This window comes from Phyllosticta citriasiana, assembly GCF_038021145.1.
Source record: "Phyllosticta citriasiana strain CBS 120426 chromosome Unknown IWZ02scaffold_10, whole genome shotgun sequence".
Taxonomy (NCBI): domain Eukaryota; kingdom Fungi; phylum Ascomycota; class Dothideomycetes; order Botryosphaeriales; family Phyllostictaceae; genus Phyllosticta; species Phyllosticta citriasiana.
The window spans coordinates 314,898-341,548 of NW_027117287.1; the positions used below are offsets into that span (position 1 = coordinate 314,898).

The 26,651-nt window shown below is 55.3% G+C and overlaps 11 protein-coding genes across 11 annotated transcripts; 6 read left to right on the top strand and 5 right to left on the bottom strand.

The window, feature by feature from the left end:
* Positions 1-89: 89 nt before the first annotated feature.
* IWZ02DRAFT_470750 (translation initiation factor eIF 4e-like domain-containing protein) lies at positions 90-1,337 on the top strand (the record flags this gene model as incomplete). Its single annotated transcript, XM_066768817.1, has 4 exons — positions 90-130; positions 219-1,070; positions 1,119-1,248; positions 1,314-1,337. The coding sequence occupies 4 exons, from the start codon at positions 90-92 to the stop codon at positions 1,335-1,337; spliced, it is 1,047 nt and encodes a 348-aa protein (XP_066620670.1).
* Positions 1,338-2,586: 1,249 nt separating this feature from the next.
* IWZ02DRAFT_492299 (uncharacterized protein) lies at positions 2,587-6,251 on the top strand (the record flags this gene model as incomplete). Its single annotated transcript, XM_066769838.1, has 3 exons — positions 2,587-3,683; positions 3,732-4,606; positions 4,672-6,251. The coding sequence occupies 3 exons, from the start codon at positions 2,587-2,589 to the stop codon at positions 6,249-6,251; spliced, it is 3,552 nt and encodes a 1,183-aa protein (XP_066620671.1).
* An 898-nt stretch (positions 6,252-7,149) lies between these two features.
* On the bottom strand, positions 7,150-8,292 carry IWZ02DRAFT_456889 (uncharacterized protein). Its single transcript, XM_066767906.1, has 2 exons — positions 7,517-8,292; positions 7,150-7,456 (listed from the first exon to the last, which is right to left on the bottom strand). Exons 1-2 carry the CDS (start codon positions 8,052-8,054, stop codon positions 7,311-7,313), a joined length of 684 nt encoding a protein of 227 aa, XP_066620672.1. The 5' UTR covers positions 8,055-8,292; the 3' UTR covers positions 7,150-7,310.
* Positions 8,293-8,671: 379 nt separating this feature from the next.
* On the top strand, positions 8,672-9,685 carry IWZ02DRAFT_381155 (PQ loop repeat protein; the record flags this gene model as incomplete). Its single annotated transcript, XM_066765152.1, has 3 exons — positions 8,672-8,715; positions 8,814-8,933; positions 9,049-9,685. 3 exons carry the CDS (start codon positions 8,672-8,674, stop codon positions 9,683-9,685), a joined length of 801 nt encoding a protein of 266 aa, XP_066620673.1.
* A 1,318-nt stretch (positions 9,686-11,003) lies between these two features.
* Positions 11,004-13,594, bottom strand: IWZ02DRAFT_492302 (uncharacterized protein; the record flags this gene model as incomplete). Its single annotated transcript, XM_066769839.1, has 6 exons — positions 11,004-12,241; positions 12,303-12,340; positions 12,405-12,526; positions 12,618-13,149; positions 13,196-13,494; positions 13,550-13,594. The coding sequence occupies 6 exons, from the start codon at positions 13,592-13,594 to the stop codon at positions 11,004-11,006; spliced, it is 2,274 nt and encodes a 757-aa protein (XP_066620674.1).
* Positions 13,530-14,596, top strand: IWZ02DRAFT_35310 (uncharacterized protein). Its single transcript, XM_066764260.1, has one exon. It carries the CDS (start codon positions 13,802-13,804, stop codon positions 14,411-14,413), a length of 612 nt encoding a protein of 203 aa, XP_066620675.1. The 5' UTR covers positions 13,530-13,801; the 3' UTR covers positions 14,414-14,596.
* Positions 14,597-14,780: 184 nt separating this feature from the next.
* Positions 14,781-15,632, bottom strand: IWZ02DRAFT_381130 (t-SNARE; the record flags this gene model as incomplete). Its single annotated transcript, XM_066765148.1, has 3 exons — positions 14,781-14,857; positions 14,908-15,536; positions 15,586-15,632. 3 exons carry the CDS (start codon positions 15,630-15,632, stop codon positions 14,781-14,783), a joined length of 753 nt encoding a protein of 250 aa, XP_066620676.1.
* Positions 15,633-16,149: 517 nt separating this feature from the next.
* On the top strand, positions 16,150-18,233 carry IWZ02DRAFT_381281 (peptidase S10, serine carboxypeptidase; the record flags this gene model as incomplete). The annotated part of the gene is made up of 7 exons (XM_066765158.1): positions 16,150-16,323; positions 16,466-16,561; positions 16,622-16,632; positions 16,683-16,729; positions 16,864-17,390; positions 17,449-17,565; positions 17,637-18,233. The coding sequence occupies 7 exons, from the start codon at positions 16,150-16,152 to the stop codon at positions 18,231-18,233; spliced, it is 1,569 nt and encodes a 522-aa protein (XP_066620677.1).
* Positions 18,234-20,864: 2,631 nt separating this feature from the next.
* IWZ02DRAFT_349896 (uncharacterized protein) lies at positions 20,865-22,892 on the bottom strand (the record flags this gene model as incomplete). The annotated part of the gene is made up of 1 exon (XM_066764244.1): positions 20,865-22,892. A coding segment is annotated over one exon (2,028 nt), but the record flags the coding sequence as incomplete, so codon positions are not given.
* Positions 22,893-23,176: 284 nt separating this feature from the next.
* IWZ02DRAFT_35345 (uncharacterized protein) lies at positions 23,177-23,898 on the bottom strand. The gene has a single exon (XM_066764265.1). It carries the CDS (start codon positions 23,666-23,668, stop codon positions 23,276-23,278), a length of 393 nt encoding a protein of 130 aa, XP_066620679.1. The 5' UTR covers positions 23,669-23,898; the 3' UTR covers positions 23,177-23,275.
* Positions 23,899-23,926: 28 nt separating this feature from the next.
* On the top strand, positions 23,927-25,137 carry IWZ02DRAFT_35334 (uncharacterized protein). Its single transcript, XM_066764263.1, has 2 exons — positions 23,927-24,900; positions 25,008-25,137. The coding sequence occupies exons 1-2, from the start codon at positions 24,130-24,132 to the stop codon at positions 25,071-25,073; spliced, it is 837 nt and encodes a 278-aa protein (XP_066620680.1). The 5' UTR covers positions 23,927-24,129; the 3' UTR covers positions 25,074-25,137.
* The last annotated feature ends 1,514 nt before the right edge of the window (positions 25,138-26,651 follow it).

Here is a 26,651-nt window from a genome sequence, read left to right on the forward strand (position 1 = left end):
TGCCACCTCCAACTCGACTCCCTCGCCGCCCTCCCCCGCGCGCCCTCCCGCCGTCGCCCCCCTTTCGCTGAAGCTGTAGCTTTGCCTCAATGGACAGAGACAGGGAGAACCTCTGGACCCGCCGCTCAAAGTGAGCTCCGCCCCCCTCCCCCAGCCCGACCCGACCCACGCTCCCATCGGCGCACATCTTGCGAACCGCTCGCTGACCCTGCTTTCAGCACTTCCAAGCTCTCCCTGTCCATGAATAACACCGACCACAACGAAAACAAAGGCGAACATCCCACACGCGACTTTTCCAGTACCAAACGTTTCGGTAGCGGGAGCTCGTCGCACGGCGGAAGATCCAATCCCTTCAACGCCATCCCGCCTTTAGCCACGGCTAGCATATCCTCGCCGACATCTGGAGCCTCGACAGCCTTTGGTCTCGGATCGGGGGCTTTTGCGTCGTTTGGATCCGCCACCAAGACTCCAAAGACCCCAGGCACGGCCTTTGATTTCAGCAAGGCCGCCGCTGCTGCCGCGTCGCCTTCGACGCCGGGCCCCAAGGCCGACAAAACACTGAACAAGGCGGCGGTATCGACTCCGGCAAAGGCGGCGCCTGAAGGAACATCAGATGTCAAGGCCGTATCAGGAGACCTGAGCTGGGATGTGCCAGCCCCCCTCAAGTTCACTTGGGTCATCTGGTACCGCCCGCCCACGTCCAAAAACTCCGACTATGAAAAGTCGACGGTCAAGATGCTGCGTATGGCCACGGCGCAAGACTTTGTCAAAGTGTTTCGCCACCTGAAGAGACCGTCTATGCTTCCGACAGTGTCCGACTACCACTTTTTCAAGGAAGGAATCAGGCCAGTCTGGGAGGATGACGAGAACAAGAAGGGAGGGAAGTGGATAATGAGGTTGAAAAAGGGGGTTGCCGACAGGTATTGGGAGAACCTTCTATTTGCGCTGATTGGCAACGAGTTTGCGGAGGCCGGGGAGGAGGTGTGCGGAGCCGTGGTGAGCGTCAGGAGTGGCGAGGATGTCTTCAGTGTCTGGACCAAGAATGATGGTGGGCGTAATGTCAAGATACGGTCAGTACACAGCTCGAGCCAGCTACGCAGGATGCTAACTTGGCGCAGGGAGACTATCAAGCGTGTCCTGGCGCTGCCACCAGACACTCGCATTGAATGGAAGAGCCACGACGAGAGCATTGCCCAACGAAACACGCTGGATCAGCAACGCCAAGAAAAGGCGCAGGAGAGGCGGAGGGTAGGCGTCTCAGCTGAGGAATCTCACAAAGAGAAGGAGAAGGTGTCTACTTGATGATGGTTCAGTTCTACAAGCTTCCGATACCATGACAGCGGTCCGCTTTGCATTAACTGGGTGGAGTGAATGGGCATTGAAGTTTTGGGTTGCAAGGCATCTGCGTTCACTTCTGGCAAGACGCGCTCTCTTGCGCAATGTATCAGTACTACTCTATAGTCAAGCGAAGCCTGCCATTTGGCCAACAATCGATGCGCGCGACGTTGCCGCCGGAGTGGGCTGGGGCGATGATGCACAGCGTGCGATGCAATGATTGATGTTGGACGACGAGTCGACTTGAATCGTGAAGCAGTCGTCCAAAAGAGGACGAGATCTGGTGTGATATCAGCCATGGTGGTTGGTTTTATGGGGTTGCGGCGGCATCCATGGCTTTCCCCGCGGCAAGGCACTGGCCTGGCCGTCACGGAGGGGAGGGGAGGGACCGTGCCGTGCGACTTTGTTAGTGTAAGGTAAGGTAAGCCAACGGACAAACGTCACTGCAGCCCTCAGGTCGCCGCAAAACAATGGAAGTCGCGACTGTGTGCCTTTCAGTTGGGCATAAAAGACATGAGGTTTGACAGCTTCCCACCGCTCTCCATTCTGCAAACCCGATCCACGGCCTTTCTCTGCGCGCAAACCTGAAGAGAGTTCGCATCCTTCAACTCTATGGTGGACCTAGCAACTCCTTTCTTTTACGCACTCAGCGACTACCTGTTCCCAAACCCCCGAGACCAGACGACAAGGCCAAATACGACAGTTTGTGCAGTCTCTGCCCTGTGTGATCCTCTGCGCGGCTACTGACATTGCTTCGCTTCACCTGCAGCCAGGATATGATACTTCGACACCACAACCGCAACCCACACAACGCGCCAACCGCACCCTGAATCGCCCCGAGCGGTATAACAACTCGACATAGCCTCGTCCATAAAGCTTCAGGCTCACTGAACGCGCCAGAGATACTCGCCATCGACCCAACGACGACCGGATGCCGCGACTCCACGACATCGACCGAGACCACTATCTACACGATAATCGGTAGGAAACACAGGCTTTACCGGTTTTTGGAAGGAAATTGCTTTGCTGAGTCGGATCAGGAGACCTCGAGATGCGACTGCGACACCTATGCCTGGGATGGCAGCTATGCCCGAGAACTCGCGAGTTGGTCGAACGAAGCCCAAGGTATCTCGAACCCTCCTCTCGCCCACGCAATATCCGTGCTAAGATATCCAGCCGGGAGCCTCTCTCGCGCCCAAGCCAAGGAACAATCTGACAAATAATTCCACTCTCTCCCCATTTTCGGGGACCATGAGCAACCCGCACCAGAATGGTGCAAAGCGACAACAACAACAACAACACCAGTTACATGCGGCCCTAGCGCGGGCTAGTTCGGAGCGCGGTGCCTCGCCAGATTTGCTCCAACCCACGAGCAGCACAAGACCTTCAAAAAGGCTAAAGACTGAAGCAATGCACAGAAGCCAATCCAGCCCCGCGGCACCGACGGTCGATCTGACCGAGGACGTCTTGCCCTCCACGCTCTCTAGCCGTCAACACGCTGGTGCTGTCGGCCACCACAGGAAAACCAATAAGGCCCATTCTACTGACAGCGATTCTGCTGTTGAAGTCAAATACCAATCCGGGGCTTTCCCCACGGATGAGTACGGTGCTGTGCACGATCGAATCAACTCTTTCAAGCACAATAAGAGACACCATGAGGAGTGCGGGAGCACACAGCAGAGATTGAAATTGGCTACCGAATCAGCTGAGAAAGAACCAGCTCAACATCTGCGTTCAGTTGATAGGTTGATGAAGGAAATCTCTGAGCCAGGCACCACGCCAGACATTGGCACGTTCAGCCCCGGGTCCAGGTACATGTCGAAAACAGAGCATTTTCAATCTGGCAAGGAATATTTCGCGCACAGAGCGGTCACCGAACGACAAAAATTCCTCAAGAAACCGGGTCTCAGCAATGAGGGTACTGGCAGGCAGACTCAAAGTCCCAAGAAAGAACACAAAAGTTCTCTGCCATTCTCGATCACCTCACTTGCAAAACCACCGATGGCTGCTCCTAACGGTTGGTGGAAACTTGACGTGTTCAGCGTTGGCTCTACCAATATCTTTAACAAAGATGGCGGATTAGCATTAGCCTATCAACCAAAACAGTCTCGTTACGAGGTTGTTAACAAGGATGGCCCTATCGTTCAGGGAGAGGGACGACTGTTCCTCGACACTGAGAGCATAGAGGAGATAGCCTCCAGCCTGGAATACCCATGGAGGGTTCAAGTTCTCTACCACAGACGCGAACGCTGGCAAAGATTCACATTCAGCCATAAATCTGATTTCTTAGCTTTCCTCACATACTTGGAGGAAAATTCTCTTGACAAGAAACTGGTTAGAAAGACAGCGTATGTTGATGATGTCCCGGCCGTTGAGTACCGCTAACTTGTTTGCAGGAAGGAAATGCAAAATATCTTCCAAACTCAAGGCCCTTATGTGTCACACCATCCGAATGAACACGATCGAGAGCTCGCATTGCTGAAACGCAGGACTCGGCAACACGACCAAAGGCCCCACCATCATCGATCTGATCATCACGCTGACACCCGACGAGAACGGCCCCAGAAGCTAGTTTCTCAGATGCGTCCGGAGATTGAAAAGACGCCTGACGAGTTCGAGCCGCCCTGGATGAATCAGCCTGGTCAAAAGGATCACAGACTGACTAGATCAACCGACCGCATTGCAGACAATGGCTACCCTTCAAATCGCTGGGCCATCAAGAAAGATCAGCCAGTTGTCCCTACACCGCCTAAACTCTCTGAAGATCCTGGATTTGGTTCTGAATGGCTACGTCCAGTCGTTTTTCCTTCCAGTGGACGGTACCAATCAGAAGTCTGTTTCTCCGATCTCAAGAAATTAGACGACGGGGAGTTTTGGAATGACTCTCTCATTTCATTTTGCATGGCTTGGTCTTTGCATCAGGCAAAAGTTCAGCATGGCTTCGAAGAGTGCAGGATTCACATATTTTCCACCTTTTTTTGCACCAAACTTTGGGAGCAGCCAACGACAAACGGCATCAACTATGATGCCGTCAAACGATGGACCGCCAAAATCGACCTCTTCAGTTGCGACTTCATCGTCGTTCCGGTCAACGATGCTGAACACTGGCACCTTGCCATCATCGTCAACATGAAAAATGCGGACAAGCGCCCCAATAATGAAGCGCCAAGTTCAGACGAGACGGCGCAAGCTGACAAAACCCAGCCTCGGTCTGAACTGAAAACAAGACTGATAGAAACCTTGGGCACTGGAAAATCCGGAAAGCTGAGTGGTAAGCAGAGCATCAGATGGTTTTGATAGACGGGCAAAATCAACAAGACTGACTATTTTGTAAAGCGCAATCGAATAGCAGGCTCAGCAGCCCAGTAAAGGATGCAGCGAAGAAAAGACCGATCGGTGACCCAAATCGGCAAGTCATCGTGCAGACGCACCGTCTTCCCTATACTGACCGTTCTAGCATCTCAATCCTCGTATTCGACTCCCTCGGCGCTACGCACCCCAAGACTGTTAGGACTTTGAAGCAATATATTATCGCGGAAGCAAGGTCGAAACGTGGTCTTGAGCTCACTGCCCAAGACATCCAGGGAATCAACGCCAAGGAAATTCCTCTCCAACCCAACGGCTATGACTGTGGCGTTTTTGTCTGTGGCTTTTTCGACAAATTCATTCGAGATCCCGACAGTTTCGTGCACAAGGTTATGCACAGAGAGATGGACCATGTTGCTGACTGGCCTGATCTGGATCCTCTCAAGATGCGCCGGGCCACTCTCGACACGCTCCTCCAATTGCAGCGGCAACACCAGATGGAAAGGCGCGAACAAAAAAAGAAGAGACTGGAAGAGGCTGAGAAAAAAAAAGGTGCGACTCCGAAGGAAGCCTTGCCAGAAAAGCCTTCCATCGACTCGCCAAAACCCAACACGCCGCCAGTGACAAGCCCGCCACAATCATCAGCAGAGCTCTCTGCATCTGTCCAGGAAATTGTGCCGGAGAAGCCAGGGAATAAACCTCTGAGGTACAGAAGCCCGGAGGTCGTTATACCAACAAAAGCTCGCACACCATCGGCGGACCCTCCTGCCGAACATGCGGCTGCAGGGACCTCTTGGCCAAGTCCAGAACAGACCGCCGCCGACAAGCCCTTCATCAAGAGGTCAAACGATGACGATGTCATGATGGTCGACAGGCCCTCAAAGAAGTCAAGGATAGTGGAGAGAACGTCCAAGTCACCCAACAAGAAATCCAAATCTCCACAACCAAAATCTCGTCAAGGCCAAAGCGAGGCGTCAAACGCCGAAGCTCATTCCGCAGCCGGGGACAAAAGGGAAATATCTGCAGAGTTTGATCGAGCTTTTATTGCAAAGCGGCCATCGAGAAACAGACCAACTCTTGAGCTGGGGTCCATGGTGCCAGAATCTCCTCCCGCGATGCAGACCGAGAGCAGGCACTACCCACGAGAAAGGCGCCGCTCCCTAAACTTTTACCAGAACGAGTACAATCCTAGGAAAGTCCACAAAATCCCGCGAGTCCGGGCACCGATTGAAAACGAATATGACGACGAGGATGACGATTCTATCGAAGACCCGTCCGAGGTGGACTTGGTGGGTCATCCGCAACACCAAGAAGACCAACAGCGTCAATGGCACGCAAACGAGAAAGACTTCGGGTCCAACGAGGTCTACGCCAGCTCGGAGATGCAAGAGAGTCAACAGATCCAGGGAGATCCGCACGCCTGGATGAAGCAACTGTGGGACTCTGCTAACCGCGGAATACAAGAGGCTGAGAGTGAGTTGGGGATGGATTCGGAGTCGGAGGAAAGCGATGTGAATCCACTGCGTGAGGGCCCTCTGGCCTACGACCGCCCCCGGCGTCCTGAAGGTCCTGAAGGTCCTGAAGTGATTAGCCTTGACGACGACGATTGATCACCAACCGCCTGGCTTTGTCGACATGTACCATCTCGTGTTCGGATTTCCCCTCCTCGGTCCGAGCTGTGGAGAGCGAAACACAAGAGCTGCTGTGTCTCTGCGCATATGACGGCGTATTTTCCGCCTTGGTCAGCCCCAGGCAGACCACCACTGTCTCCCTTGCGCACACTTCTTCGGCCTCCACCTCGGCGTCGCCGCTACAGCAGCGAGCCATCGACAGCCAGTTATAGGGCCCGCTCGCGACCACACATACGATTCCCAGCGCCAATTCCTCCACGAAGTGAGGCTGTCGACTTTGTACAGTTCGCGGATGCCCTTTTTTTCTGTCTCTCTTGCTCCTTTGCCTTTCCCTCGTGCGGCCAGTTCGATGGATGGATTGCGGACGGTACGGAGGATGAGATGAGATGGGACCCCCATGTCGCGCTCCCATCTCACCTGTGTGTGTTGCGATTGCGTATCGACGAGGACAGGGAGGCGTTCATGGCCCATCCAAGCCAACACCCCTTGTCGGATCTCTCGTTTCCTGTGTCTTGTTTGTCCTGCTTTCCCACTTCACTGAGGCTGCTGGCGCAATGATGGTGGCGGGTGACTTGTTTTATACCCGGGTCGATGGATGGATGGATGGATGAACGGGTGGGTAGAAGGAGGGATGACGCGGTTGACGGCCACAAGGCGTGTCAGCCTACCTACACTGCCTACCTAGCTAGCTACAGATCTGATGCATGAAGGAAAGAGACAGGGGGGAGAACTGGTGTTAGTTTTTTAGACGGGCAAAGCAAATCAAAAGTATAAGGGAGAATGAACGGCGTTGGTGGGGCGTTTTGTGTCGTGTTGTTGGCCATCATCTCGCGATACAAATGTGCTCATGCCGGGAGAGAGACAGTGGAGGCACTGGGTTGACGCCGGACACTCGCATCTAGCGTGTCGTTGAGGAAATGTCTCTAGATCTATCTATCCATCTACCCCTCTTGCCCTTTTGTACAGTCTGAATACACACATAACCCTGCATCAATCCACTATGTGCTCACAATCTCCATGCGGCACGTATCCACCACATCACACCGCCTCCCGCAGCACCTCCTTCTCCGCCACCCGACTGCCATCAATCGCCCTCCCCACCGCACCATTCCAATCACGCCCGCCCATTGCATTGCCGCCCTGACCCGTCGCCGTCGTCGCTGCTGCCACCGCGTCATCGACGTCTGGTGCGAGGTGTGTTAGCCAGTCAGCCAGGCATGTTCGGCGGATGGATCAATACGTACCCTTATACTCCGCCTCGCCCTCCTGCCCCGTCCACCTGCCCAACTTCTCCCTCACAAACTCATCGAAATCCCATTCGCGCGGCTCCAGCCTGTCGGCGCCGGCGATCCAGATGTACGTTTCGGCGACGACGGTTGAGCCGGGCGCGTGCTGTTGTTGCGGCATGTCCTCTGGCTGTACGTCGTCGCCGGCACCCGGGCCCAAGATGGTAACGTCGACGCGCCGACGCTCGTACTCGTCGCCTTCGAAGCGGTCGAGGCGCCACAGGTCGGCTGAGGAGAGGCCGGTGACGAGGGTGCCGCGGACGCTGGGGGTGTCGGTTGCGGATGAAGGAGAAGAAGGCAGGACGGCGGGATAGTCGCAGCCGCGCACGCGGTGCCGGATGTGGTGGGGGAGCAGCGCGGGGTAGGTGCGCAGCGGCGAGACGAGGCGTTGGAGCGCCGAGGGCGTTGTGGTGCCGTGGATGACGCGGTGCAGCACGGCGGGCGACATGAGGGTGCCGTAGAAGAAGGCTGTGTGGGGGCCTTCGGGGGAGGACATGGTGAGGTTGAGGCTGGGAGTTAGCTGCAGAGATGGGGAGGCCAGTTGGATGCTGAATGGGAGTTTGAGATGGTAGAATAATGTTGTTGGTGGAGTTGTACAGAACGGACGATAAGAGAGAGCATCGAGCAGGAGATAAGGCGGAGATATGCAGTGGCTTGGCTCAGCCCCACAATGTGGCTGGTGTTCAGGTTTCGCGCCGTCCGGGTCTTTTCACGTCTCGTTTGGTTTCGGTATCTGCATCCTCACCACTGCCCGACTCGACATCACGACATCTCCACCGCTTCTCCCCTCCTGCGCACCCTTTTTTCCTCTTCACTACCCTCCGGACCAATCCCTCGCACCCTCAACTCACTGGAAAAAGCAATCTGGCCTCCTTCCCATCTTTCCGCAAGAGTCCCCTTCACCCCTCGCGTCCATAGTCCGCAGACAGACGAGAGAAACATTTATCGTCCCGAGTCCCATTTGTCCATCGACCACGCACCCACGCACGACCGCTTGTCTGCTCCGCGCGTCCGCACCGCCTACGTACCACTACAAAACATCTCCGCCACCCGCCGCACATGCCCCTCGCCGACTACCTGCCCGACTACCTGACCGCAGCAGAGGCTGGCATCATGGGCATCTTCGCTGCCGCCGTGCAGCACATAGCGCCCATCTTGTAAGCACACCATGCGCGCGCACACCGCACGCGACCAGCATTTCCACGAATGATTCTCGGAAGGACAATTGACTGACTGGCTGGCTGGCTTGCTCTAGTATTGTCTCGTCGCCCGTCACGTCGTATGCCGACCAGATATACTCGATCCACCGCACGCGCTCGTCAGCGGGCTTCTCGCTCGACATACCGCTGATTATGCTCGTCGCCTCGATTCTCAAGTACGCGCGCGCCATATCCCGTCCGTCCCTTTTGCCAAAACCCACCCTCCTCTCTGGTACAACAAGACAGCTAGGACAAGAAAACAATCATTGACGCCGTTTCCCTAATCAACAGAGTATTCTACTGGCTCGGCGCCCACTACGCCACCTCGCTCCTCATCCAAGCCAGCCTCATGGTCGGCGTACAACTACTCCTCCTCCACGTCGCCCTAACACACCGGCCATCCGCCCACGCCGCCTCGCACAAGCCCTTCGCGTCCGCCGCCGTTGCCGCGCCCGCACGGCGTCCCTACAACTTCTGGCAATGGCGGCCAACGCGGCCCTACTGGGTCTTCCTAGCCTACTTCACAGGCACGCTGCTCATCCTGCACATACTCATCTCCCCGACCTCGCTTTTCCCAGCCTACACGTCGCTGCTGGGCGGCGTGGCGCTAGCCATCGAAGCGACGCTGCCCCTCCCTCAAATCCTGGCAAACCAGCGCAGCCGCAGCACAAAGGGGTTCCGCGTCAGCGTGCTGGCGAATTGGCTCGTCGGCGACGTGTTTAAGCTCTGCTTCTTCTTCCTTAGTGGCGATGGCGATGTCCCCTGGGCGTTTAAGCTGTGTGGGCTCTTTCAGGCGGCGTGTGATGCTTATCTCGGTGTGCAGTGGTGGACGTTTGGCAATGCGGTGCCGGAGGATGAGGGGAAGAAGAGTGAGGGGTGGAGCGGTGGTGAGAAGGCGATGCAGGTTGGCAATGGGAAACCGCTTTGAGAGTAAGCGTCGAGTTGTGGAAGGCTGTGAGTGGTGAGGAGGCAGACGGAGAGATTGAGGGAGGAACGACAAAAGGAAGAGAGAAAGAAAGAAGGGAAGAAGTGAAACAACGCCCGATCTTCCCCACGCACAATGCGCAAGAGGAACTGCTGCTACCAATTCAGCCAGCCAGCCATGTCACTCCCCTGAACCCGCCCATGGATCCACCACTCCAACCTCACTCTCTTTCTCTCCCCGCAACCGCCGCCTCGTCCTGCCGCAGAATGGCGGCGGCGGCGCTCTGACACGAGACCACCAACAAACAAACCGACCAGCGACAGCAACTGACGAACGAATGGACGGCCTTCCTTTCTCTTTTCAGGGGTACGGTATATGTACCTACCTCCCCACCTACCTACCTACCTACCTACCAAGTGCAGTGGGCTGGTGCTGATGCTGATGCTGATGCTGATGCTGGCCAGTGCTGTAAAGAATACATCATGATAGACGGACAGGATGGGATAGACGGAATGGGATAGAGGGATAGATTGGTAGATGGATGGAGGGATTGATTGGTATGTGGGAAAAAAAGCGAGGGGGGGAGGGGGGGGGGGGGGGGGGGGAAAGGGGGAAGAGAGAGGGAGATCAGCAACGGCGTAATATCAGCCATATATGTAGCAGTACAGTACCAAGGGTTACTGTACTAGGTGGGATGAGAGGGGGGCACATGTCAATCAATTAAGTAACTAATCAACCAATCAATAAATCAACTCACTCCATGAATGAAAGCCTACATGTAATGTACATAAGCTAACCGTGCATAAGCCGGTGATTCGTTTGCGCAGGAAAGAGTTGGTTCGAAGCTGGATGAGTTGCATATGCGTTTGTTCTCTCTGTTCACACTGCAACCACTAACTAACTAAATTCCTTCGCAGATGCATGGATATTACTTCTTCCCCATCGCCCATTCCCCTCCCATTCCCGTCCCCCTTCTGCTATCTGTCTTCTATCCCCCATGCACACACACACACACACGACTACCTTAGCCAGAGCTTCCGTCCTCTCCAGTCCTTCTACTGCCCACCCAGTAACTACGATACGCTATCTACATTACTCCTTCCCCTTTTCTAGAGCAAGAAAAGTGTAAACGATCAAGGAACGCCCCAGCCATGCCTCAACTCATGCCTACAGATAGCAACGATTTCATCGCTCAGAAAGAGAAGGAAACGAGAGAAAAGAAAAGGAAGACAAAATGTACAACAGAGCAAGCAAGCAAGCGAGCAATCTCACCTCACCTCACCACACTCAGCTCGTCTTTCCTTCCCACCCCCTCACTCACTCACTCACGATGAACCATCTCCTTCTCCTTCTCGCACCCCACACCAACACCCAACCCAACAACGCTCGCCTCCCTGACCCCAGAGCAAAAAATCTGCATTCCCACCTCCTCCTTCTCCTTCCCCTTCTCCACCAACACCAATCCGCTCAAATCGTCAGCCGAAGCACCCGACGCACCCGACGCCTCCCTCGACTGACACGGAGCAGCACTCGAAGCGTGGGAAAAGTGGCTCTGGCGCTCACGCATCATCCACTCGGCCAGCGACGAGCGGAGCGAGGCCGACGCGCTGGCTCGTTCGCTGGGCCCGGTGGCGACAAGGTCGGTTTCGATTTGGGCGTCCGGTTTGATGAGTGTATTTACGTGCGCAGCGGATGAAGTAGAGGAAGAGGGGGCCATGTTGTTGGTGTTGGTGTTGGCAGTGGCAGTGGCTCTCCTGGCCCTGCTTTTCCTCTCCTTTGCTTCTCCGCGAGACGACTGTGTCTCATCTCCCGCATCACCAGAAAGCGCCCTAGAGAGGTCCTCCGCCGACTTCGACCGCGCCTTTACCACCGCCGGCGTAATCAAGTTTTCAGGCAAAGCAGGCACAGGCGTCTTTTCCGGCTGCTTGCTCTTGCGACTGCGCCTGCTGCTCCCGCGTCCCGACAGCGCGGCGCGGATGCTCGAGCGCTGCGACGCAAAGCCTGCGCTGGTCAGCAGCGGCGTCACGTGGCCAGCCGCCAGGACGGCCTCGAGGAAAGAGGTCTCGCTTTCGGCGGCAGCGCTGGATTCAGGGCAGGAGGAGAGGGAGGAGGACGATGAGGTGTGGAGCGTTGGTGTTGGCGGCGGTTGCTTCGATGAGAGACGAGACAGTGAAGCACGCAGTTCGCGCGCGCCTCGGGAGCTGGGTGTTGGTGTTTCTGGTCTGCAGAGCGGGGCGGAGTCGAGGTCGCGGCTGGTCGGATCCCACGGTGGGAGAAGTGATAGATTTGCTCTGGCCTTGGATCGCTGCTCTCGCGAAGACCGGCGCGGGATGGGAGTGACTTGAGGAGATGGCGGGCTTGCGGCGCGTGGCGGTGGTTCGGGACGTGTTGAACGGCGGAGACGCAGAGGCAGCGGTGCGCTAATGCTGCGCTTTGCGCGGTGGTTGGACTTCTTTTTGCCTTCACCGTCGCTTGCGCTGCTGGCGGCGCACCTGCCGTCTGTGCTGCTTCCTGACACTGAAATGCCACTGTCTTCGCGAACCCAGTTGCTTTCGTGGTCTTTCTTCCCGTTTTTGAGTTTTCCACGTAGCATATCGACCTCTACTTCACAAGCTCGTACCATTGTGCTGAGCGGACTGCTCGAGCAACGCTTGCTGCCTAGACTGGACAGACTAGTGGTGCTGGCGTTTGTGCTGCTACACGCGTAAAACCCTCCACTCACCGCAGGGCTGGTCCGTGGCCGCGTTCCCAGCGGACGTTGTCGTGCAGCTCGATGTTGGAGAGATAAAAGTGCTGGTGAAGGGCGTACTGGACGGACAGAGGGCCTGACTTGCGGCGGGGGACCTGAAGGGGTGCGTATCCGCAGGGACGAGGGAAGCTCTGATGGCGACTCATAAATGGCGCTGCTCGAAGAGGACGGGGCCATTGGATGTACTAGATTTGTTCTGCTTCCATTGCTGTGGAGATTGTGGAAAGACATGGATCGCGGGCTACCTGGAGGATAGGGGTGCATGGCGCGCCAGGCCGAGTCTGCGAGTGGGGAGCAATAATTGCCATGGCGAGGGAGTATGTGGCCATTTTGGCCGGCGGAGTCGTAATGAATGACGGTCGAGACGCTGAAAAGAGAGTTGGCACTGTTGCTGCGTTTGGCAGTTGGACGCTGCAATCCGGAGGTAGGAGGCGTCCGCGTAGGAGGCGTGTAGATTCCAAGGCCAGGCCGAAAGTCGACGTCTCCTGTATGAGGCGTGCTTGGAAATGAAGGCCCCGGTGTCGACGCGGCAATGGAGTGTGCAAAAGATTTCTCAGAATCATGGCGGCTGGGCGGGGCCTCCTGAGTGACGACCCTTGTGCCATCCTCCAAGCTAGATATTTTGGTCTTTCGGCGAAACGAGCAGCTCCCGAAGAGCGATGCTTCGAATGGACGACGAACCTTGGTAATTATGGCAAAGAGCGTGCAAGAAGCAATGCTGTACATGTCAGTCTCTTTTCCTGAATTTGCACATGGCAACCTACAGAGCAATCAAGGAGATGGCGACGCTGGAGCGGACAGCCGCGCAGGCACTGCCTACTCTCCAAAATTCTTGATTACTGCCAGTCCCCGGTTCGGTCAACAGGCAAATTGGTTGTCTGACAGCTATGATGATGTTCCAGATCGTAGTTAGGAACCAAAAAATTGGCACAGATGCCGCCACTCGATACGCAACGTCACATATGATGGAGACTCGACGGGCATGCGTGTACTCTTCGGTCCAGGCGTGCTGGCGGCGTGAGATGAAGGAATGCAGGATAAGGTAGCAGATGGAGAGAATTGTCTGTGCAAGGGGTCAGCAGAAGGACAATTGAAGGAAGAGTATCTTCATGACGTACGGAGATGATGGTCAATATTGCCGAAGGTAAGACGGTAGAGTCCATGCTATGAGCAGCAAAGAGGGCGAGCATCGTCACAAACGGAAGAAGAGAGCTCCAGAACAGAAAGTGCAGACATATCGTTATGGCGAGAAGGGTGCTTCGACGGCGCTCCGTAGGCCGTCCTTCAAGACGACGGAAGCCGAGCGACCTCATATAGGTAGGTAGGCAGGCAGGAATGTGGAGGAGAATGACGCAGAGCGGAGCAGACGGATGGTGTGCAGGAGCTTCGAGGGGGTGTGCAACTTGACGGAGACGCTCATTTGGACGAGCCATGAAGAAGTTAAGTCTTCAGTTGGTCCACCGTCGAAGGCTGGGCCAGGTTGCGGCGGCTCGAAGGCAGGACAAGAAGGAACGATGTGCTGCCAGCCACGTGCTGCTGCGAGCCTGGTGTTGCACTCAAGGGCGAGCATTCTTGGGCGACGAGAACGCGCAACTGTCGCGCCAACCCAAGAGATGCCAACCTCTTCGTCCTCTGCTGGGCATGCACTGTGCAGATCCTGTCCTCCTGACTTGTTGCCTCGAGAAGATGCCACCTTGTACACAACTTACGATGCATTTGACATCGCAACGAATCCACTCGGCTCTAGTCTCGCGACCAGATTTTCAAACAACCCCGCGTATTTCTACGCTCTTTCCGTCTCTTCGTTGTTGTGCAATCATCTGGCTTGCTGTGCGTTCGCCAGTGAACATTCTGTAGCACCAACCACATGCTTATCTCTAGGCCAGCCTCTGCCCACATTCTCGAACCCATCCACTTTGGGACTGTCCGGCAACCACGGCGGGTATTCTTGGCTGTCAATGAGCTCAGTTCTGCCTTTGTGACCATTGAGGCTGGCCATCTTTGCTCTTTTCAGGGTCCAGCATCCAGCGGACCAGGGTTTGTCCAGCCTTGGCGAGGCGATTCAGGAGTTATCCAAATAGGTCTATACTTTTGGTGCGGAAATCCGACTGCTTGCGCGCAAGCGGCTCGTCGCTGTTTCGTGGAGCATCGCGCGGGGAGGAATATTGAAGGCGACTTGTCGTGCAAGTCTTGTTCCTGCGATCAAAGGCAAGAAGGAGCACCAGTAGGTCTATACTTTTGGTGCGGAAATCCGACTGCTTGCGCGCAAGCGGCTCGTCGCTGTTTCGCGGAGCATCGCGCGGGGAGGAATGTTGAAGGCGACTTGTTGTGCAAGTCTTGTTCCTGCGATCAAAGGACAAGAAGGAGCACCAGTAGTACGATGAGGACAAATATCAAAACTGCAATGCAGCAGCTCGAACATCGGTCTGGCCCAAAATGGTCAGCCACCGCATCTCCATTCCAACGCAGCACTTACCCTCATTCTGCCGTATTACCCAGCCCACTCTCTTCAATCCATTCTGCAGCTTGCCGCCCACACGGTCAGCCACGGTATCGACGTCGTTGAGCATCTCGCCCTGCTCCTCGAGCTCACGGCCCATGTCGTCGGCCTGCTGCCGCAGGTTGCCCACGGTTCGGAAAACGCCGTCGAGGGCAGTATCTTGTTCGGCCATCAACTCCTGTTGACGCTCCTGCTCCATGGCTGCGTATCCGTCCTCGTCGTCGTCAAAATCGTCTGGGTCGGGCAACACGTCTGGATTGCTAGCTACGCCCTTGCCCTTGCCGCTGCTCCCGCTCGCCTGCGCATCTTGCACTGTGCGCTGCAACTCGCGCCGCATGTCTTCGACTTCGCGGCCGACATCGTCAACCAGGCGGCGGCGGCGCTCTACTTCGTCGAGCTCGATGCCGAAGCGATATGGATCCTGCTCGATGGCTTTAACACTGTCAATTAGGTCGCGGAGGTCGGCGGATAACTCCGTCAAGGATGACTCGAGCTCTTCGCGTGCTTCGACGAGTTCTGGCGAGGTTGCGGTCGAGGCGGAGGAGCGGATGCGCAGGTAGGAGCTGAAGAGCGGACGCGTGTTGTTTAGGAGGGACAGGACATCGCTGGGGCAAGTCAGTAGACTGCGAGGCATTGACGCGACGGGAAACATACGCCTGGACCTGGAGGAAGGGGTCCTCGTCTGCCGTGGAATTCATCATGGTGGAAAGTGGGTGGTGCAGATGTATGATATGATGCAAGTAGCTGGAGCTCGTGTGTTGTGTAGGAGTGTCCATGTCCATGTCCATGTCCATGTCCATGCCCAAGCCTCGGCTAAGCTTGCCTCATTCTGGGGCCCTGACCAACACCTCAACCCAAGACTCCAACGTTGAATGAGGCTCGCCGACATTTTGAAAGCCATGTAAGCTGCCCAGGCCCTAGCGCAGGCCGCCTCTTCGCACTTCGGACGCGGGGTCAACAAGGTGCAAAAAGGCCGCTCCAGGAACCATATCAACCCACTGGCCCCCCCGAAGCTCCACGCTGCTAGGAACCCTGCCTTTTAAAATCAGCAGAAGAGCTTAACCTCAATGTGTCAACCGTGCGGAATCGTTCATCTTCCGCCGCGTCCGACTATGATATTTCCGTGCCATGTTCGAGATGAACGATGGCCCGCACCACGTCGCTCGTCCCGCTGCCCATCGCCGACGCTTTCTTAGCTCGAGCCCCGTCAGAATCGTCATGTTGTTCTTTTGGCTGATAACCCTGCTCTTGCTCTTCACTTTTGGTGTTCCCGAATCGGCGCGTATCCTTGAACAAGGTGTTCCTCAAGAGCCCACGGATGTCAAGGTCATCAAGCTGCCAAAAGGTGCAGAGATAAGGTACAAAGAGCCAGGACTGTGCGAGACTACTCCGGTAATATTTCTCTACTTACTCCATTTTTGATTCCATCTGCACAAGTTCCAGTCCAGCGAAATGTTGCAATCCTTGTACAGCGCTCCGTGTTCCCCCAGACTTGCGCAAGTGACAGCAAGAACGACGCTGACGCAGAACCAAGGGTGTCAAATCATATTCCGGATATATCAGCTTGAATGCAACAACAAACATGTTTTTTTGGTTCTTTGAAGCAAGAGAAAACCCTCAAGATGCGCCGGTAACTTCTCCAGAATTTGCTTTGACTCATGTTTCGCAGCTGACTTCCTTCTCTGTACAGATAACTCTATGGTACTTTCTCTCGGAACCATTTAATGCTTCTAATCGCTAACACACTAAAGGCTGAATGGAGGACCAGGTGCTGATTCACTGTTGGGACTATTTCAAGGTGAGTAAATGCCCTTGTGTTTCGAGTCTGCAAAAGCCAAAGTACGAAATGGACTTCTTTTCTTGAATTTCCTCCGTAAACTGTTCTTGCACGCCCAAACAGTATCCCACTCGCTCTGATACAATATTGTGCAGGCAATGGACCCTGCAGCATAGACAAAGATTTGAAAGAGATCTACAACAAATATTCATGGAACAACTACTCGAACATGCTCTACCTCTCGCAACCCCTCGGCGTTGGCTTCTCGTACCAGAAAAAGAACCTCGGTTGCTACGATAAGGAAACAAAAAAGTGGAAAGACTGTCCTCATCCAAACGGGCGCCGGGCAGACATCGATCCCTACGCCTACGATACTACAGAAAAAGCTGCCGTCACCGCCTGGAACGTCGTCCAAGCATTCTTCACAGGCCTTCCCAAATTGAGCTCCAAGGTGTCGACAGACGCAGAGTTCCACATGTGGGGCGAGTCGTACGCCGGCCACTACATCCCCGTATTCTACCGCTACTTTTACGATCGCAACCGCGCCATTGCGTATGGGACGGCCAAGGGCACGCAGGTCAAGCTGGGGACGCTGGGGATCATCAGCGGGCTCATCGAAGCCAAGATTCAGTCCAAGTGGTATTACGAATTTCCCGTCAACAACACGTATGGCATCAAAGCAGTGAGTGGCACGTCTGATCGGCCACGGCGAGCGGGAGCATTAACATGTAGGTGCACAGGTCAACGACACCATCTACACCTTCATGAAGCAAGCATACGAGTTGCCCAACGGCTGCCGCGACGCCATCGACGCCTGCGAAGAAGCAGACCGCGAGACCCAACACGGCCGCCTCCTGGTACGCCCAGCATCCCCCACCCCCTCCCCTTCTCTATCCCACCACCACCACTAATCCACTCGCCACAACAGTGCTCCACCGCCCTCTCCATCTGCCGTGGCCTCGTCCGCGGGCCCTACGACTCCTTCTCCGGCCGCAGCGTCTACGACATCCGCTGCCGCACCCCGTGCCCAGACCGGCCCGCAACCCTCATCCCGTACCTCAACCGCGCGCACACCCAGCGCGCCCTCGGCGTCGACCTCAACTACACGACGGCCGAGAACAGCATCGTCGCGCGCGGCCTGGGCGACAGCGGCGACTTCGCGTACCCCCTTTTCCGCGCCGCTCTGCAGGACGTGTTGGATGCTGGCGCGCGCGCCGTCCTGGTGCACGGCGATGCCGATTTCACTTGTAATTGGCGCGGAGGCAAAGAGGTGGTGAGGAGTTTGCGGTGGGGTGGTGGGAGGGAGGGCTTGTGGCGCGTTGCGGCGTTGGAAGATGTCGTGCTGGGGGAGGGCATGGGGAAGGAGAGGCAGAGGAAGGGAACGGCTAAGGAGGGCGGCGGCGTCGCTTTTGTCACGGTCGATGCGAGTGGTCATCAGGTGGCCTTTTTCCAGAGCGAGGTCGCGCAGACGCTGTTTAGGAGGAGCGTCGAGGGGAAGAGGGTTGCTGATGGGGGCAGGCTGTGACAATGTGCGAAGTTGGAGCGCCGCAGACCAGACTACGTCCAAGAGCACAGTCCAACTCTCTGCACGAGTTACAGGTCCAGATGTTGTAAAGAGAGCGTCGACAGCATTTTGCCCAGTCGTCACTCCATCATTATCCCATCCATCCATCCATCCATCCATCCCTTGCCGCCATACACACGCATCCGCGCCTTGCAGCAGGAACCCGCATCCTCCCTACCTCACCTACCCATTTCCTCCCACGTCGCAGAGACAAAGACAACCAGCCAGACCAACATACCTAGGCAGCCAAAGGAGGACATCTCCACATGCCTCTTTCCCTCCTTCCTTCCTTAATTACATACATACACACAACTCAACCCGCAACGAACCGAATGGGGTACACAGTCAAACCTAACCGTCAACGCTGGCTGTAGAATCTAAAAGTCCAAATGGTTCTGCAGGGGCTAGGTAGCTAGGCAACTAGCTAGCTAGGTAAGGCTTAGTTATGTGCTGCTGTACCAATCTACCCTGCGGTGCTATGATGTGTCAGGCGCTGGGTCTGAAGTACTCTGCTTCTTCACCCTTGGTCTATTCATTATTTTTGAATCTCGCATTGCCGGCCGTTTGTTCTGTTACATAGGACTGACTGACTGACTGAATGTGCGGTGATGCAGCGGATGACTACATGAAGGATATGCATGTATCTGCTCGGAACATTTGAATGAAAACTTTCAACGGCCAGTGGAGTGGTGCACCGCGGTCATGCATCAGACTGTGTTGTATGTATACCTATGCTGCTATAGAAAATGGTCAACAAGAGATAAAGACACGGATGAACTACTACACTCTCCCCCTAAACCACATCTCCCAAACAGCAGCTTCGCGCCGCCCGCCCTCACCCCTCCCATAACCCCCTCGCTGCAGCGCCTCCACGACGCGCCAGTCAAAGACGGCAGTCTCGGTGATCGCATCACCGAGAAAACCGCGGACGTGCTGGACCCAGCGTTCGGGGTCGTCGTCTTCCTGGTCGCTGCACTTGTCGCTGTGATGATGTCCAGAGGCAGCAGCACATGAAGAGATTGAGTCGACGAGAATGATTCTCTTCCAGCCTTTCCACGACGTCCACGCTTGGCTTTCGCCGACGACGGGACCCATGGGCTCGTGGGCTGTCGTGTCGCGCTGCCAGTGGCGTAGATCTGTTACTAGTGCGCCAACGTGGATTCCGGAAGTGTCAAGCGCGCTGAGTGCGTCGCGCAGGGCTTTTTTGGTGTGCAGAGAGGGCGATAGTAGGATTGCGGTATGTATGAGGGGATATGGAAGGTCCTTGGGCGGTAGTATGGACGTGAGATTCGTGTTTCCCGAGGCGGCTGCTGCTGTGTGCGTGGTTTTGGGCTTGAGGCGCAACGACGACGATGGTGTTGGTAATGGTGAGGATGGTGATATAGTTGTATTGATGGATGATAATGCGTTGCCCCATTTTGGAATCTTGCGTGGGACCATGTCGACATCGAAGTCGTCGACAGCCGCGCGTTTGGACTTGGATCGCGTCAACGACCATTCGGGCGAGCTGGACGGCAGTGCGAGTTGTTGGAGTGGCGTCTTCGTACTCGATCGACTTGAAGAGCCCTTGCCTTTTGTAGCTGTTGGAGTTTCTGCTGGAAATGACGGCGTCGCATTCTCCTTTCTTGACGAGGGACGTGGAGTCGGCGGGAAGATGGCATCATTTGGTTGCTGTGGTGTTGACTTGGCAGTCGCAGAAGCCATGGCAGACTTGACTGGCTCTCTGGCAGACACTGGATCACCCGGAGTTGATTTCGGAGTGGGCAACGAGTTGGCATGACCTTGAAGCCCGGCTGGTCCAAGACTGGTTGCAGGCTGTTTTGCAGACTCTGTTGGCAGCTTTTGTCTGCCGCCACTTGCCACCCTCTGTTGCTGAACTTCGATTGCAGGGCAATTGGGAGACTCGCAACGCGCCATGAAGGTCTTGGTGATTATGAGAGAAGAAAACGGCTTCTTTCCCTTCCTGGCCGAACCGTTCTTGAGTAATGGATCATCGAGCCTTCGCGGTAGTTGCCTGGCAGGTTTTACCTTCGTTGTTGAGTTCTGAACGTGCCCAGAAAAGATAGCATTTGATTCCGCAGCCAGTGGATCCACACAAGAATGTGAAATATTCGTCGGCTGTGCGTGGGCTGTGGAGACATGTGACCCTTGGGCGCGGCCTTCAATCACTTCGACATTCGGAGCTCGCCTCTTGGGAGGTGATATCTCCACACGAGGCCACTGGACAACCTGTGAGGATCTTGGGCTGAGAATCGTCTGGGTATGTGTTGTCAGTTGAGTTGTAGTTGCTTCTCTTCCAGCCTCTCCGTTCGAAATCGGATGTATCGCGCCAAAGGTGGCCGGATTTGGACATGGCTCCGGCGAACGCTGTGTAATCGGCGCCTTTGACGAGCCAGATGTTTTGTCTGTGAAATGGATGGGTGGAATCTGAGCAACAGTTTCAGGAGTGGGGCTTCCAGTCTCGTTCGGCAAAGTGATGGCACGTCTCACAATTGATGAGGGGCTTTCAATTGGAGAAGAGCAAGGAGTAGTCTGCCTGGATCTTTCACGCTCCTCCGCTCTCTGTAATTTACCATACAGCTTCTCAACGAGCCGCCGTGCCTCCTGGGATTCTCCCTCGACAGGTGTGTTTCTGGCTTCATCTGCCATTCGAGCGAGGCCAGACACGGTGATGCAGTCGTCCCATGAGCGGTCGTTGTGGATTTTGAGGACACGGGGATGTCGCAGCATCCAAAAGTCTTCATTTGGTGGCTTCTCGAAAGCACTGCCCAGAATTTCGACAACAAAGGGATCTCGAAAGAGGACGTCGGGACATGGGTTGCGGCCGAATTGAACATCAAACTCATCGATGCCATCTTCATCGAACTCTGTCTCTCGGAACTGCCCATGCTGGTTCAGAAACTTGAGATCCGGAGGCGGGATGCACTGATCTTGTTTGATAATGGCAACGACCTTGAACTTGGGCCTTGATCGATACTTCGCCCGTTCGTCATCCACCAGGCAGCCAAGGTAGAAGTTGGTCCAGCGGAGGCGCTGCTGGCCAGCCTTTTGTGCTTGTTTTACCTCGTAGCTGGCTCCAATGACTGCAAAGTCGGCAACATCTCTCTCACCGCCCAAGTCAGTCATGTAGTCTTTCTTGAGCTTGATGAAGCCTCTATAGCCGCTCTGAGGATCTCCTGTGGCAAGTGAAAAATAAGATGCGTTGGGCTTAAGTACGAGCCCCTCACAGCGCTGTACGAGAGCAGCTGTGAATTGGATGACAAGACTTTTCTGTGCCTGCTTTGTGGCAAAGTCGAGGAGCTTCCATTCGACAGTCGAGGCTCGGCCTGGGATTTTGGTCAAAAGGCCGGAGAGGCGCTTCCTCCGTTGCTCATGTGGCTTGGTCATGGTGAGTTCGTCGTCGACCATGAGGACGTCGAAGAATGCAATCATTAGGTGTTCATGCGGGTGCGGCTGCGAGTCCTTATCGGTACCAATGAAGGACCCAGCTCTTCCGATAAATTTTCTGACCTTTTCGAAGCCGAGAACCATTTTCTCGAGGTCACTCCAGACAACCATCTCACCGAGGAGTATGCATTTTTCTTGGAATTTGCAGTCGTCCTGTCCAATTCTTAGGCATTGACGAAGAATCTTGTGCAACTCTCTCCTGTCCTGGGTGGAATCTCTGCCGTTCTTTGAGAAGATTTTGATGCAATCGCGGCCCTTGCTCAAGTCGATATGAATCTCAACATACTCACCATCATACTTTCTTTCAATGATCCACTGCCCATGTGCGACTAGATCAAGACAGTTCTTGAATGATCGAGCCTTGATCCAATGTGGCCTACCAACTTTGATGCCAACTTGTGGTCGAACAATGTGAGCTTCGGCTTCTTCCAGAAAGACTTGGCGGGACTGAGGGTCAGGGTTCGCGGGAAACTTCTTGAGAGGTCCACGGAATTGGTCGGCGGCGAAAGTCAGGTCATTGTTGAATTTCAGCAAAATCGGCATGAGAAAGTGGTATCCTTCAAGCAAAAGCTTTTCGAGGTATCCCCAATCCGATTGAAGCAAGCCCATGCTTTTGAGGATCATTCTGACGAACCATTTCTTCTCCCGAGAGTGCATCCGCTTCATCACCGGCTTCAGGATCTGGTCCGGGATCGCAGCTGTCACCCTCTTCATGACTTCAGGCCCCGAGAATCGGCACCTAGCCGCTAACTGGGTGAGTGCGGCATCGACCTCTTCGACAGTCAATGGTGCTCCTACAGGAAGTGGACAGCAATCAAAATCTTTTTCGACCCGTTCAACACACTGCCCAAGGTCACCACCGTCCCTTTCTCTCCATCTGCCCAGCTGCCGATACTTTTCTTCTCCTAGCACCAGGCATCGTCCAATGATTTTCTCGAGTAGTTTGGGCTGGATGCCGTAGACGCGATCAGAACGTCTTTCAGGGAGGAGAGAGGAGAGAACTGCCAGACGATTGCTATCATTGTCCAAGGCGTTTCGGTGTGTGCGAAACCAGAGTTGGACAGTCTGGCGTAACTTTTTGTCTTTTTGTGCTGGAAGGTACGGCGGGTCTCGTGATATTACGTCTTCCAAGTTTTGAAAAAGCTCACAGATGGCCTTGAATTTTAGAGGCATCGTAATGGTATATTAGGCGAACAATGGGAATCCAAAAAAACAGGCGGTCGCTGTAGGCCAAAAGCTGGATATGTCAATGGTGAAAAAGACTACGGGGTATCATGGTGGCATGGAAAGAAAAGAGAAGATGCAGAGTGCTCTCGATGGTGCTGGGACGAGGCCGTCACCATGAGAGCCACGAGGCTGTGAGGTGGTGAGGGGGAGTGAAGAGTGGAGAGTGAGACGCGAAACAAAGAGAGGCCCGACGCGTCGAGCGAGCGCAGTCACATGGGCGTCCCAAAGTAGCCTAGCTCGAGGGTACACAAATGAGGAAGGAAGGAAATCATCAACCACGTGGAGCTGCCGTGATGGTCGGCGATCAGCCATTTGGCTTGGGATGCTGATCAGTCACAAAGCCCGAATCTTCTCATCTGCTCTCGTCGCGTCTCATCTCCCTCGCTCCTCGCACTCCCCGACATCACCATTGCAGCAACCATGACCTGGCCCTCTTTTCTTTGCATTTCTTGGCCAGCTGACGCAGCTCGTCCTGGGGCCGTTTTCAACACCTGTTGAGCCAAGGGACACGCAGCAGCAGCTTCAATTCCCAGAGTCCAGCCAAACCGCATCTCCAATGAAACACCCCGGCAAACGGAAACTTTCATATCCGAAGTCTTGGCTGCCGATTGGACGCGAGTAAAACAGAAAAAAAAAAAAAAAAAGAAAAGAAAAGAAAAAAATAAGCAAGACCTTGGATCTCCGACGACGAGAGGACCGGGAACTGGCGTGCTGCCGTCCATGCCCAGACATGCGCCTTTCCCTGTAGATGTGTATCCGGATAGCCCGCGCGCCGTCAGGGGGTGCGCTTCGGGACGGGGACGGCTACTTGACAAAACCGGCCATCGACATTATGGAGCAATTATGGAGCATAGCGCGCGACGGCCGATGCAGCAGCGCTCGCCGCTCGCATCCAGCGGTCCCTTATTTTAGTCGGTCAATCTGCTACCCAGTCCATCTCAGCCATTCAGCTGCCGTCTCAACAGAATCGCCCTACGTACGCAATCCGAGTCCAGACTATCTAGCCAGCCAGCCAGCCAGCCTACGCAATCCCGAGGCCAATCAGCAATTGAGGATCTGATTGCCGTATTAGCATCCCTTTGCGATCCAATAATCCACCTCCAACACCAACGTCGCACTCCACCAACAAACCGGGCCCCCACAGTACAGCATACGCGGACAGCTTCACCACATCACGTCCACCATGTCGTGGCTCATACCGGGCTGGGCCAAAGAGCGCCACTTCGACATGATCGAGCGCGGCCGCAAACAACCCACACCACTCGGCGGCAGCATCTTCATCGGGCTGCGCAGCATCGAACCGGCCCTACAATACGCCATCCTGGCGCGGGGCGTGGGCAGCGCGGTGCTGCAGTCGTTGCACATTGACGCGCTGCCCGTAACGTCGGCAGGGCTGGCCGCCACAACGACGGGCATCGCCGCCATCGACGCGCTGGGGCTGAGCCCGGCAGGACTGATTCTGCTGGGCATGAGCGTGGGCGCGGCCGCGAAGCAGGTGTACTGGCGCGCGGCGCTGACGGCCGAGGAGATGCCGCCCGCGGCCGCCGTCGAGGTATCGCTGTTCAACGCCGTGTCCAACGCGCTGAACACGCTGGCGTTTTGCTCGGCGGGCTTCACCTCGCTGCGCCACGCGCCATTCCCTGGTCTCTCGTCGTCTCTCCCCGCTCCCGTCGTTGTCGGCGCCGCCCTCTACGCCGTTGGACTGACGCTCGAGTGGTACGGCGAGGTGCAGCGCGCGGCGTTCAAGGCCGACGCCCGCAATGCCGGCAAGCCGTGTACGCGCGGGCTGTGGGCGTACGCGCGGCACGTCAACTACGGCGGGTACACTCTGTGGCGGGCGGGCTTCGCCATGGCGGGCGCCGGGTGGTGGTACGGGGCGTTTGTGGGCTTGTTTTTCCTGTGGGACTTTAGCACGCGCGGCGTCGTCGTGCTGGACAAGTATTGCAGCGAGAAGGTAAGTCGATCACTGACGCCGCGCAATCAGAAGCGAAGCGGTGCGAGGGTAAGAAGACGCAAAGACGAAGCATTTTGCTGACATGCCCCTCTTTCTTCTCCGAGCAGTACGGCGAAGCGTGGACGCGCTTCAAGCAGCAGACGCCGCGTACGCTGATTCCGTTCCTGTGGTAAACAATCAAACAATCGAACAAGCAGCGGCAGCAGCAGAAACAGAAAAAGAAAAAAGAAAAACAACCAAAATCACGACCAACCGTGCCCGACTCAACCTTCGCCCATCCCACACTTCGTGTCTCAGTCAGTCAGCCTCTGCCATCCCGCCCCGCCCCTTTCGCCAATGCCCACGACCCAAAAGACAGCATCCACATTTGCCTTCGGCCACGCACGCGCTCCAGCAAGCAGGACAGGGAGAAGAGGTGGGAGGGCCATGGGCGGTCGTAGACAGGCGGGCATGCGCATCTCAGGGAAGGGGAAAGCCAATTCACCGCCCACGCCGTCACCACCATACACACACACCTAGTCTCGTCCATCCCTTTTCCACAAACGTTTCAAATGTCCTTCCCAATCTAGGCTGCTGTCAAATGCAATTGAATGCCAAACTTCCAACACCCCACTCATGTGATTGTTTGACCAACGTGCCTCCCTGGTCCCAGTGACTTGACCTGACCTGACCAAACCCATCAATCAGGCATCCTGCAACAAGTGCAAACGACTGAGTAGTAGATGAATGGGAGTTGTTAAAGGGATAGAACTATGAGTGCAGGAACGAGCGGCTCGTGGAGATGCGATTGATGCATTTCTCACACCCCTTTTCTACTTTTTCTTCTCCTTCTTCTTCTTCTTCTTCTTCTTCTTCTTCTTCTTCTTCTTCGTCGTCGTCTTCTGCTTCTCACTGCCTGCCTGCCTGCCTACGCGCCAACTTCATTCCCTGAATGCGGAAAGAGAGGTAGGTGTGTTGAGGACGAGAGATCAAGAAGGCCGGGAACACATGCATCAATGGACAGACAGTGATAGTGATGTCTTTGATTCGAGATGATGAGATGAGATGGCATGTTTGCTGCACAACATGCATCCGTGCTTCCATTCATCCATTTGTTCTCTTTTCAACTGACTGCATTCCACTTCTTCTCTCGCTAACTTTTCCTCCTCCGCTGGTACCAATGCATGATGCATGCGTGCGTGTTTCTACGGCACTCCGCTCCACTCTGCTCCCACCACCACCACGGTACTGGCAGCCAGCCTTCTATAGAGGCGGCTACCATGGCAGCAGTGTAGCTGCAAACATTAACCACAGCCCCCGTCTTTCTCTCTTTGCCGCTTTCACAGCGTCTTCGTCTCTTTCTTCTTGTCTGAACCGGCCCCCTCCTCTCCTCTGCGCGGCGTCGTGAACGTCATCAAGCCATCCAAGAAGAAGAAGAACAAGAAGAAGAAGCAAAGAAGCAAGAAAAGTAAGAAAAGGTATCCAAAAAAGTAAAACGGATAACAACGACAGCAATGACCCGTCCCTGATCAGCTGATTTGGCTTGTCCTCCTGATTCGCCATTCACCAAGTCTGATAAAGTCTGTTCAGTTCAGCTCAGCTTAGCCCCGCCAACGCCTGTCATGCCGTGGCAAAGTTGTGGAAAATGGCCATGAGCCCGTGGCCGGTCGTCCGTTGCAGGTTGAGTGTGTGAACCAACCGACCAAGGCGTGTGGCTTTTCGCGCAAGGCGGTATTACGGCGCTGCCGCTTGTGCGTGCGTATGAGTATTCC

Coding starts and splice junctions, on each gene's coding strand:
- IWZ02DRAFT_35310 (XM_066764260.1), top strand. CDS start 13,802: ATGGTGTGCAGGAGCTTCGAGGGGGTGTGCAACTTGACGGAGACGCTC.
- IWZ02DRAFT_35334 (XM_066764263.1), top strand. CDS start 24,130: ATGTCGTGGCTCATACCGGGCTGGGCCAAAGAGCGCCACTTCGACATG. Junction 24,901..25,007: donor ACAAGTATTGCAGCGAGAAG/GTAAGTCGATCA, acceptor TTCTCCGAGCAG/TACGGCGAAGCGTGGACGCG.
- IWZ02DRAFT_456889 (XM_066767906.1), bottom strand. CDS start 8,054: ATGTCCTCCCCCGAAGGCCCCCACACAGCCTTCTTCTACGGCACCCTC. Junction 7,457..7,516: donor GGGCGAGGCGGAGTATAAGG/GTACGTATTGAT, acceptor ACCTCGCACCAG/ACGTCGATGACGCGGTGGCA.
- IWZ02DRAFT_35345 (XM_066764265.1), bottom strand. CDS start 23,668: ATGGACGGCAGCACGCCAGTTCCCGGTCCTCTCGTCGTCGGAGATCCA.